The sequence below is a fragment of the Neoarius graeffei genome, chromosome 21 (genome assembly GCF_027579695.1).
Source record: "Neoarius graeffei isolate fNeoGra1 chromosome 21, fNeoGra1.pri, whole genome shotgun sequence".
In the NCBI taxonomy this organism is placed as follows: Eukaryota; Metazoa; Chordata; class Actinopteri; order Siluriformes; family Ariidae; genus Neoarius; species Neoarius graeffei.
The window spans coordinates 19,893,579-19,906,387 of record NC_083589.1 but is presented as its reverse complement, the minus strand read 5'-3'; the positions used below and the strand labels follow the sequence as shown (position 1 = coordinate 19,906,387).

The 12,809-nt window shown below is 40.0% G+C and overlaps 1 protein-coding gene across 4 annotated transcripts in view; it reads left to right on the top strand.

Moving 5' to 3' along the window:
- LOC132869560 (flap endonuclease GEN homolog 1) overlaps positions 1-12,809 on the top strand; it is a 42,725-nt gene that overhangs the window by 3,616 nt on the left and 26,300 nt on the right. For 3 of the 4 annotated variants that reach the window (XM_060902793.1, XM_060902792.1, XM_060902791.1), the window contains exons 3-8: positions 289-493; positions 646-822; positions 2,506-2,616; positions 2,754-2,827; positions 3,837-3,922; positions 4,302-4,452. In XM_060902793.1, the coding sequence (XP_060758776.1) occupies positions 289-493; positions 646-822; positions 2,506-2,616; positions 2,754-2,827; positions 3,837-3,922; positions 4,302-4,452 (804 nt within the window). The remainder of the gene's footprint in view (positions 1-288; positions 494-645; positions 823-2,505; positions 2,617-2,753; positions 2,828-3,836; positions 3,923-4,301; positions 4,453-12,809) is intronic. The other variant, XM_060902794.1, reaches the window with a different exon arrangement.

Here is a 12,809-nt window from a genome sequence, read left to right as displayed (position 1 = left end):
GGTGACTCGCAGGGCCAAATTAGAATTTGCGTTAACGGCACTATTTTTTTTAATCGCGTTAAATTGAGATCGCGTTAACACGTTATTATCACGTTAACTTTGACAGCACTAGTTTTTTGGTCTTCTTTCTTTCAATGCTAAATGTAACCTGTTTCCACAAACAATGCACTGAATTAACACACTTAAAACTGTGTGAAATTGATTAATATAACCTCCAGTTGCTGTTTGGTGAATTTTCATTTTCTTTCCTCAGTTCTTCTAACTGAATGCTTCAAATGCTTCTTGCAGCAATTTGTTTTTTCGCGCATCTTCCCTCCTTCGCATGGGCACCAAGCTCGTTTTCGTTATGGAAGGAGAAGCTCCCAAGATCAAGGCAGAGACTATGAGCAAGAGAACAGGGATGATGTTCAGTGGCAGTAAATCCAAGAGCATCTCTAAACCAGCAACAGCCAAAAACACCAGCAGAGGGCGGTTTAAAGCTGTGCTGAGAGAAGTATGTTATAGCTAACTATTTTAAAAGCATGTAAAGGTTCGAGTAAAATATTAAATAAACAAGACGGAACCAGTCCACCTGTTACTGAAGAAATTTTGTTGAATCTTTATTGCAGTCCATCATCCTGTATCTCTGTTTTGTCTGTCTTTCAGTGTGCTGAGATGTTAGACTATCTGGGAATACCGTGGGTGTCTGCAGCAGGCGAGGCAGAAGCGATGTGTGCATTTTTGGATGCGCAGGGTTTGGTGGACGGCTGCATTACCAGTGATGGCGATGCTTTCTTATACGGCGCACAAACTGTCTACAGAAACTTCAACATGAACACAAAGGTCCTCACTTCCGTATCAGAATCATTATGAAATACACGCATATCAGAAATGTGGAGTTGGTGGCCATTCTCAAACAATTTGTAGGTAGAGTTGAATAAGATTTGAATGATACATTTTTTTTTAAACTTTTCCTCCATGAGCCTGTCTCATGAATACAAAGCTCCTTCCCCAGAACCCATGGTGGTTCAACTAGTGTCATTATTAAATCATAGCATTATGCAAAGTTGACAAAGTGCATGTTGAATACTGTATCAGTCAAAAGTTTGGACACACCTCCTAATTCAATAGTTTTTCTTTGTTTTATTAATTAAGACACTTCATGTCTTAAAGTAATGATGGATATCGTTTCTCTTTACTTAGTTGAGCCATTCTTGACATATGGATTACTACAGTTGTAGAATAGGGCTATTTACTGTATTTTTATTATTATTTACTGTTTGATCTCAAACTCATTAAGAAGACAAGAAACTTTTGACGTTAATTGAAAAGCATTCCAGGTGACTACCTCATGAAGCTTGGTAAAATAATGCCAAGTGTCATCAAGGTAAATGCTGGCTAGTTTGAAGAATCGAAAATATGAAACTTTTTTTTTTTGTTTACCACATAATTCCATACATGTTCCATATGTTATTTCATAGTTGCTATGTCGTCAGTATTGTTCTGCAATGTAGAAAATAGTCTAAATACAGACAAACTTGAGTAGGAGTGTACAAACTTTTTTGACTGGTACTGTATACAACAAGGATTGTCATTGGCATCACTTTCATGCACACAATATAACACTACAAACCCACAAAATTCAGCTTGTAGTAATTTATGAGGATGTTCACAAGTGCACTCGCTGTGCTGTTTTCCAGATAATGGGCTTTAACGTGTCGTATTAGTAAAGGGGCATTAGGGAGCGTCTGTAAAAAGGCTGACAGGAGGTCTATCTGAACACAAACAAGCATTCTGGACCAGATGGTAGTTTTCCAGACAGGATTCCCTCAGCTGTCATTTCTACATACTTTTCCATGTTATTTGTATTTTTAAGAAGAAAAAAAGGAAAACTGTTGCACCTTTAAACACATCATGAACAAGTTGTTGTAAGACATATGGATTTCTACAGTTGTAGAATAGGGCTATTTACTGTATTTTTATTATTATTTACTGTTTGATCTCAAACTCATTAAGAAGGCAAGAAACTTTTGACATTAATTGAAAAGCACACATAATAATAATAGCACACATAATAATGCACACATCTCTAATTGTAGATTCTTGGGAGATAAAAAGGCTTTGAAGGCTTCTTATGTCTTTCTCAGAAAGAAATACCAAACAGGTGTTTTTAAATGAGAGAGACTGAAAATGGCACACACATCAGGTCCTGAACATCTGCTAATGTGTGTGTGATACTAATTGTAACAGAAACCTTTAACAATGACACTTTCGAATTCAAGCTCTTTTGTAAACATGCAGAAGAACTTGTTTACATACATTTTTTTCTCTCTAGGTCTTTGCATTCATTACAATTTAATCTTACTCATATGCATGTAAACAATGTGTTACTTCATCTATTGCGGTGAAAATGCCTTCACACCCTTATTCTAAAACGATCTGTTCACTCATGCCATCTCTCTCTCTCTCTCTCTCTCTCTCTCTCTCTCTCTCTCTCACACACACACACACACACACACACATCAGGACCCTCAGATAGACTGCTATAAGATGTTCAGAGTGGAGACTGAGCTGCAGCTGAAGCGAGAGACACTCGTGGGCCTGGCCATGCTCCTGGGCTGTGATTACATACCTAAAGTATACTAAGGACTACACAGAGAACTTGAATTTTAAACCTTGGACATGTCCATGATAGCCATTTGAGAGAATTACTTTAAGCTAAATGCTTGTGTGTGTGTGTGTGTGTGTGTGTGTGTGTGTGTGTCTGTCTGCAGGGTGTTCCAGGCGTTGGGAAAGAACAAGCTCTTAAATTAATACAGAATTTAAAAGAAACAACTCTTCTTCAGAAGTAGGTGCAGAAAGATTTCTGACTAGTTTGTTATAACTGTGGATGCTTCATATGATAACAGGAGGTTTGCATTGGCATAGTTAGCATTATTCAAACAATAGAAGGTCCATAGATGTGAACGTAGTGTTAGTAGAGCCTTTTTTAAAGCTCCATTTACTCCTAATTTCGTCATTTGCCAATTTACACCCAGGAGCTAGCTTTCCTTTCACACAACAGCTACCAACAGGAAGAGTGAAGGCATGTGCTTCCTCCGAGACACGTGATCCCGCTGCATGTTTTCACATTGCCTCACAAGGTAGTGTAATACACTCGGAGAAAAACACCGTTTACCCTCTTGAGTTCAGACGCCCCTGATTGGTTAGTATTGCTCTGATTGATTGACGAAAGAGTATGCTGCTCCCACTGTGAGAACATGATCAATTTGGCTCTCTTTGTCTCCTGACATCATCGGGGTTCAGACTCATTTTTGTACCAATTGGAAACCAGGAAGACAGTACATCTAAATTTTGTTTCACAAATTTGTATAAATCAATCGTAATAGTAGTACAGGATGGAAACCGTAATATGGCTAGAGAAGGTTTGATTTAAAAAAAAAAAAGACTTCATCCATCCGTTATCTGTAGCCACTTATCGTGTTCTACAGGGTCGCAGGCAAGCTGGAGCCTATCCCAGCTGACTGTGGGCGAGAGGCAGGGTACACCTTGGACAAGTCGCCAGATCATCGCAGGGCTAACACATAGAGACAAACAACCATTCACACTCACATTCACACCTACGGTCAATTTAGAGCCACCAATTAACCTAACCTGCATGTCTTTGGACTGTGGGGGAAACCGGAGCACCCGGAGAAAACCCACGCAGACACAAGGAGAACATGCAAACTTCACACAGAAAGGCCCTCGTCGGCCGCTGGGCTCGAACCCAGGACCTTTTTGCTGTGAGGTGACAGTGCTAACCACTACACCACCGTGCCGCATTATTATCATTATTACAACATGTATTCTCATAGATTCAGTGATTGGAGGAAAACTGCTTCCGAGATTCAAGAGTTTGCTGTGAAGAAGGTCACCCACTGCCCGGTGTGTCGTCACCCCGGTGAGATTACCACACAATATACACATAACTATCACAATTCATCAGTTTTATTCCCAAACCACCAAGAATTCCCATTTCATCTGAACATAGAATGAAATATTTGATATGGGTGTCAAATTAAAGGAATAATAAGTGGTTATGGAATTGTCAGGGTATGGTTTGGGTCCATTTATCCCCTTAAAGAGAGGCATGATGGTCCAACACCTTACTAAGACAGAATGATGTTGTTTTTTCCCCTTTAATTTGCCACCTGTCTGCATTTCTTTAAACCTAGATGATTGTCTGGAAATCATACCTGATGTGTAAAACATAACTCACATGATGCAACAGCTTTCTCAGGTATTCTTTCGCATGTCTTTCTTTCTCCCGGATGCTGCAGGTTCTACTAAAGCTCATGAGCGCGGTGGCTGTGTGTTTTGTGGCAGTGCAAAATTCTGTCAGCCTCAGGACTATGAATCGCAGTGTCCCTGTGACTGGCACCGCTCTGAGCACGTTCGCCATGCCTCTTCTGTCGAAACGGTCATCAAAAAGTGAGTTATCTACAGTATGTTTGAGCACAGATTAAGATAGATAGATATTTAAACAAGCTGAAAATGACATTTGTGTGTGTGTACACAGTGGTACTTGAAAGTTTGTGAACCCTTTGGAGTTTTCTATATTTCTGCATAAACATGACCTAAAACATCAGATTTTCACACAAGTCTTAAAAGTAGATAAAGAGAACCCAGTTAAACAAATGAGACAAAAACATTATACTTGGTCATTTATTTATTGAGGAAAATTATCCAATATTGCATATCTGTGAGTGGCAAAAGTATGTGAACCCCTAGGATTAGCAGTTAATTTGAAGGTGAAATTAGAGTCAGGTATTTTTAATCAGTGGGATGACAGTCGGGTGTGAGTGGGCACCCTGTTTTATTTAAAGAACAGGGATCTATCAAAGTCTGATCTTCACAACACGTTTGTGGAAGTGTATCATGGCACGAACAAAGGAGATTTCTGAGGACCTCAGAAAAAGTGTTGTTGATGCTCATCAGGCTGGAAAAGGTTACAAAACCATCTCTAAAAAGTTTGGACTCCACTGATCCACAGTCAGACAGATTGTGTACAAATGGAAGAAATTCAAGACCATTGTTGAGTAAACAATGTAATAGTCGGCGAGGTCACAAAGGACCTCAGGGTAACTTCTAATGGGGGGGGGTTGTTATTTTAAGAATTTTGACTTTTCCATGTTTTACCCCCCTAGAAATATGGAGATGGTCCATCTATGTGGGAAAATGTCAAATTTTATTAAATTGAACCTTGCTAACCCCTCTCGCACATACCCTCTGAAAGTTTCCATTCTTACAATATGACAAAATACATTACAGTGCTGTTTGATATTAGAATGCTGCTATTTTTAATGTGTTTTAAAGTTATCTATGAATGCGAACCTCTTCAGGTATGCCACTAGGTACGACTACAACAAACGGCTCAAAAGTGCCTCTGCAGCACAAGTAAAAGCTAAGGCAACAGATCTTGTTGAACAAAGGCAGTCAGGATCCTTCAGAAGCTATGGCAGTGTGGTCAGAAAAGGAGGTAGGATTCCAGAGATCCTGTTGGCTTGGGATGCAAAACAAGAGGAACTGAAAAAGAATGCCAACCTTGCAGTGGAACACCGTAGGAACAAAGACCTCACTGCTCTCAAATCTATGGGGGGGTCCATTCACATCAGCTGCTGAAGTTGATAAGTACCTAGCTGCAACTGATATAGATAAGGATACCAAGATAGGACGTCTCTACTTGGAGGTGTGTTATGTCCGAGACACATCTCTTTCCCTGCCTAAGACAAGTGATCTGTTTCGCCTAATGAAGGACCACAGGAAGCTCCCCCTTAATTCATATGCAGTCAATCTGAAACTATATCTGAACAACATCATTTCCAATGCAGAGGTTACTCTGGATGACCTCACTCAAGCAATGGGTGCTATTCTAGACAAACAAGTTTAATCACTGACAAATCAGTGCAAACTATGTAATTCTCTACTGATTGTCAAAATGGACATTTCAGACACAATTTCTGCCACTTAGCCTTATCTGTTGCATCTGAAACATTTCCAGTGCCTTAAGCAATTCTTTTTGTGAGAAATAAATGTTATTACTGTGATTTTTGATGTTATATTTAAGAGTTATTTCCGTTAAGGAATGTTTATATTAGTGAAAAAGGCAGTTTTTGACTATTTGGAGGGGTTATTAACTTCAGAGGGTATGTACAGGGGGGTTAGCATTTTTCAGTTGGCCAAGTATTGGTATTTCCATACTTAGATAGATCATCTCCATATTTTGGAGGGGGTAGGAAAAAAATTTTTGGTCTAACACACCCCCCTACTTCTAAGCAACTGAAGGCCTCTCTCACATTAATGTTTGAGTCCACCATCAGGAGAACACTGAACAACAATGGTGTGCATGGCAGGGTTGCAAGGAGAAAGCCACTGCTCTCCAAAAAGAACATTGCTGCTCATCTGCAGTTTGCTAAAGAGCACGTGGACAAGCCAGAAGGATATTGGAAAAATGTTTTGTGGACAGATGAGACCAAAATAGAACTTTTTGGTTTAAATGAGTAGCGTTATGTATGGAGAAAGGAAAACACTGCATTCCAGCATAAGAACCTTATCCCATCTGTGAAACATGATGGTGGTAGTATCATGGTTTGGGCCTGTTTTGCTGCATCTGGGCCAGGACGGCTTGCCATCATTGATGGAACAATGAATTCTGAATTATACCAGCGAATTCTAAAGGAAAATGTCAGGACATCTGTCCATGAACTGAATCTCAAGAGAAGGTGGGTCATGCAGCAAGACAACAACCCTAAGCACACAAGTTGTTCTACCAAAGAATGGTTAAAGAAGAATAAAGTTAATGTTTTGGAATGGCCAAGTCAAAATCCTGACCTTAATCCAATCGGAATGTTGTGGAAGGACCTGAAGCGAGCAGTTCATGTGAGGAAACCCACCAACATCCCAGAGTTGAAGCTGTTCTGTACGGAGGAATGGGCTAAAATTCCTCCAAGCCGGTGTGCAGGACTGATCAACGGTTGCCGGAAATGTTTAGTTGCAGTTATTGCTGCACAAGGGGGTCACACCAGATACTGAAAGCAAATGTTCACATACTTTTGCCACTCACATATGTAATATTGGATCATTTTCCTCAATAAATAAATGACCAAGTAGAATATTTTTGTCTCATTTGTTTAACTGGGTTCTCTTTATCTACTTTTAGGACTTGTGTGAAAATCTGATGATGTTTTCGGTCATATTTATGCAGAAATATAGAAAATTCTAAAGGGTTCACTAACTTTCAAGCACCTGTGTGTGTGTGTGTGTGTGTGTGTGTGTGTGTGTGTGTGTGTGAGATATATATATATATATATATATATATATATATATATATATATATATATAAAATCTGTCTTAAACCGGTCACAATTTTGATATGGTCATCTAATTAGTTACTTGATCCGATCATAATTATTTGAGAATGATTCTTTAGATTTCCTTTTCCTAAATTTCGATATACGCTCACCGGCCACTTTATTAGGTCGCGGGAAAGAAAACCCATACATCAACTGTTTTATCCAGTTCTCTAATCAGCCAATCCCTTGACAGCAGCACAGTGCATAAAATCATGCAGCTACAAATCAAGAGCTTCAGTTAATGTTCACTTCAAACATCAGAATGGGAAAAATTGTGATCTCAAAGTGTGACTTTCACTGTGGCATGAGTGGTGGTGCCAGATGGACTGGTTTGAGTATTTCAGAAACTGCTGATCTTCTGGGGTTTTCATATACAACAGTCTCTCGAGTTTACACAGAATGGTGCGAAAAACATTGAGTTCTGTGGGGGGAAACAAACCTTGTTGATGAGAGAGGTCAGAGGAAAATGGCTAGATTGGTTCGAGTTGCCAGGAAGGATATAGTAACTCTCATAATCACGCTTTAAAACTGTGGTGAGCAGAAAAGCATCTCGGCCTGCAACAGCAGACGACCACATTGGGTTCCACTCCTGCAGCCAATAACAGGAATCTTAGAATCAAGAACAAGTTCCTATTAAAATGGCCTGTGAGTATACACTTACTGGCCACTTTAATAGGAACTTGTTCTTGATTCTTGGTCCAGCACCTTACTAAGACACAATGTTGTTTTTACTGCTTTAATTTGTCACCATTACTTTAAATTTGGATGATTATCTGGAAATCATACCTGATGTGTAAAACATAACTCACATGATGCAACAGCTTTCTCGGGTAGTCTCTCGCATTTCTTTCTTCTATTGTTTGAGCATAAATACAGTTAGGTCCATATATATTTGGACACTGACACAAATTTTGTTTTTTTACCTGTTTACTGAAACATATTCAAGTTATAGTTATATAATGGCCATAAAGTCCAGACTTTCAGCTTTCATTTGAGGGTATCCACATTAAAATTGGATGAAGGGTTTAGGAGTTTCAGCTCCTTAACATGTGCAGCCCTGTTTTTAAAGGGACCAAAAGTAATTGGACAATTGACTCAAAGGCTATTTCATGGGCAGGTGTGGGAAATTCCTTCGTTATGCCATTCTCAATTAAGCAGATAAAAGGCCTGGAGTTGATTTGAGGTGTGGTGCTTGCATTTGGAAGATTTTGCTGTGAAGAAAACATGCAGTCAAAGGAGCTCTCCGTGCAGGTGAAACAAGCCATCCTTAAGCTGCGAAAACAGAAAAAAACCCATCCAAGAAATTGCTACAATATTAGGAGTGGCAAAATCTACAGTTTGGTACATCCTGAGAAAGAAAGAAAGCACTGGTGAACTCATCAATGCAAAAAGACCTGGACACTCACAGAAGACAACAGTAGTGGATGATCGCAGAATAAATCAAGTCAAGTTTATTTGTATAGCGCTTTTAACAATAAACATTGTCGCAAAGCAGCTTTACAGAATTTGAACGACTTAAAACATGAGCTAATTTTATCCCTAATCTATCCCCAATGAGCAAGCCTGTGGCGATGGTGGCAAGGAAAAACTCCCTCAGACGACATGAGGAAGAAACCTCGAGAGGAACCAGACTCAAAAGGGAACCCATCCTCATTTGGGCAACAACAGACAGCCTGACTATAATATTAACAGTTTTAACATGAGGACAGTTTCGTTGATGTTATAACTCTTCATTGATGGAAACTTGAGTGCAAAACTGTTCATGATAACTGCAGTCCTAAAGTTAGCAAGACAACTGTAGTCCTCAGCCATAAAAGCATTACTGTAAGAGTCCAGAGCATCCTCCAGGTATAACCCTCAACTGTCCTCATGGGGCCGTCCTTCACAGGAGCGGTGCGATAAAACTCCGACCAGACGCAGGGCACCAGGATGGATCAAGCAGGTCCGAGGGGCAGAAGAGGCCAGCATCTCAATCCCAGGACCAACATGTAACTCAGAGGGACAGATTGGGGGGGGGGGGGGGGGGGAGAGAAAGAAAACACGTTGTTAGGTATGCCCTAAAAATGACAAGTATTAAATCTGTGTGGTAGGCTCGCAGAGACGAGAGTCTTTACATCAGGCATAACACACAACAATGGCATGTTAATATGGTAAAAAATATATCATGACCTGCTCTGGCTGGATGCTTGATTGGGTGATGGGAGCACTCTCCTCAGCAATGATGAGATGCAGATGGGACCCTTAGTCAATTCAGTTACATTTCACCGGGTCTGGGACATGCGACAGAAAGTCTGACGGCCGATTCCCCGCAGGCTACGATAGCCAGTCGAGGTCTCCACCCTCTCCACCAAAAGATTTCCTGTTGACTCCATGTAACTCAGAGGGACAGATTTGGGGGGGGGGAGAAAAAACAGGTTGTTAGGTATGCCCAATGTCACCTGAATAAGTAGGAGCAGTATACATATTGCACCGAGTACAAGCAGGGACTCCGGCAACTAACTATGACAGCATAACTAAAAGGAGAGAGCCAGAAGGTAACACAGGCATGAGGGAGCCCCGGGACATAAAGCAGCCAGCCACTACACCGTCAACAAACTTGAGTGAGCAAGCGAGTGGGGACTGACAGCATCCATACATCCCAGTTTACCAAAACACAGTATGTCTGAAGATCCTCTAGATCTACACCTTTACCTCATAAACAACATTAACAAAAGGCTTGACTAAACAGATATGTTTTCAGCCTAGACTTAAATGCTGAGACTGTGTCTGATTCCCGAACATTACTTGGAAGGCTGTTCCATAACAGTGGGGCTTTGTAAGAAAAGGCTCTGCCCCCTGATGTAGCCTTCACTATACGAGGTACCAGCAGATAGCCTGCACCTTTTGATCTAAGTAGGCGTGGCGGGTCATAGAGGAGCAGAAGTTCACTCAGGTACTGTGGTGCAAGACCATTTAGTGCTTTAAAGGTCAATAGTAGTAGTTTATAATCAATACGAAATTTGATTGGGAGCCAATGCAGTGTGGATAAGACAGGCGTGATGTGGTCATATTTTCTAGTTCTAGTAAGGACTCTTGCTGCTGCATTTTGAACTAACTGGAGCTTATTTATGCACTTATTGGAACATCCAGACAGTAAGGCATTACACTAATCTAACCTGGAGGTAACGAAAGCATGGACTAGTTTTTCTGCGTCACGCAATGACATTAAATTTCTTATCTTTGCAATATTTCTGAGATGAAAGAAAGCTATCCGGGTGATGTCATCAATGTGAGTTTCGAATGAAAGACTGGGGTCAGTAATCATTCCGAGGTCTTTTACTGCTGCACGTGAAGAAACAGAAAGGCCATCCAGAGTCACTGTGTAATCAGAAAACTTACTTCTAGCTGTATGTGGTCCTAGTACAAGTACTTCAGTCTTGTCAGAGTTAAGCAGAAGGAAATTAATAAGCATCCAGTGTCTAATGTCCTTAACACATTCCTCAATTCTATTAAGCTGGTGTCTCTCATCAGGTTTTGCAGAGACATACAACTGTGTGTCATCAGCATAACAGTGGAAACTAATACAATGTTTACGAATAATATCACCCAGAGGTAAAATATATAGAGAAAAAAGCAGTGGATCCAAGGCAGAACCTTGTGGAACACCAAACTTTACCTCGGTACGTCTAGAAATATCACCATTTATATAAACATACTGATAACGATCAGTTAGATAAGACCTGAGCCAGGAGAGGGCCATTCCCATAACTCCCACAACATTTTCTAGTTTATCCAGAAGAATGGAATGATCAATGGTATCAAATGCTGCACTAAGGTCAAGCAACACAAGTAGCGAGACAGCCCTGATCAGACGCCAACAGTAGGTCGTTTACTACTTTAACCAAAGCTGTCTCTGTGCTATGATTAGGTCTAAATCCTGACTGATACATTTCATGGATGTTATTCCTATGTAAATATGAGCATAACTGCTGTGCCACAGCTTTTTCAAGGATCTTGGAGATAAAGGGGAGGTTTGATATTGGCCGATAATTGGACAGCTGACAGGGATCAAGGTCAGGTTTTTTAATCAGGGGTTTGATAACTGCTAGTTTAAAGGATTTGGGTACATAGCCAATCGTAAGAGAAGAACTTATTATTTTTAGAAGCGGTTCAATTACTCCAGGCATTATCTGTTTGAATAGATGTGTAGGTAAGGGATCTAGTACGCAAGTTGAGGCTTTTGATGTAGAGATTAATGAAAGTAATTCAGTTTCTTTAAGGGGAGTAAAACATTCTAACTGATGATCTGATACAGTTATATAGTTAACTACAAGGTCACTTTCATTGTCTGACCTTAAATTAGTAGTTTGAATTTTTTGTCGGATATTCTCAATTTTGTCATTAAAAAAATTCATGAAGTCGTTGCTACTACATACTGCAGGTGTGCATGTGTCGATAGTGGACTTATTCCTGGTTAATTTTGCTACAGTATTAAATAGGAATCTAGGATTATTTTTGTTATCTTCTATTAGGGAGAAGAAATATGTTGATCTCGCAGCACTAAGAGCTTTTCTATACTTCAGGAAGCTCTCCTTCCAAGCTAATTTGAACACTACCAATTTTGTTTGACGCCATTTACGTTCCAATTTTCGAGTGGTCTGTTTTAATGTGCGAGTGTGATCATTATACCAGGGTGCTAATTTTTTGTCTCTGACCATTTTCCTTTTTAGAGGAGCTACATTATCTAAAGTATGGCGGAATGTTGACTCTAAGCATTCAGTTGCCTGATCAAGTTCTGCAGGGGCTGACAGTGACCCAATCAAAGTTGACAACTCTGGGAGATCATTTATAAAGCTCTGTGTAGTAGTTGACGTGAAAGAATGTTTAATACAGTAGCGTGGTGAGGTGCATATATTATTACTCAGACATAGTTTGAATGAGATGAGACAATGATCTGAGATAACTTCAGACTGTGGAAGTATGACTATATTGTCTACGTTTAATCTGAATGTTAGTATTAGATCAAGGGTGTGACCACCATTATGGGTTGGTCCTATGACATTCTGCTTAATCCCGACTGAATCTAAGATGGACACAAACGCTGTTTTTAAAGGGTCTTCTGGGTTATCGAAGTGAATATTAAAATCTCCGACAACTAAAGGTTTGTCTAAGGAAATAACCAGATCTGAGATAAAATCTGCAAATTCAGAAAGAAACTCAGAATATGGCCCCGGGGGCCTGTAAATAATAAGCAATGGAATTAACTGGGTAGACTTATTTTTCGAGGCTACATACATTATATGAGTATGAAGAACTTCAAATGTATTAAATTTATAACCAGGTTTTTGTGTTACACCTAGATAATCGTTATAAATAACCGCAACGCCTCCTCCTCTGCCAGTTAGACGAGACTGGTGTATATAACTGTATCCAGGAGGACTTGCTTCATTTAATGCT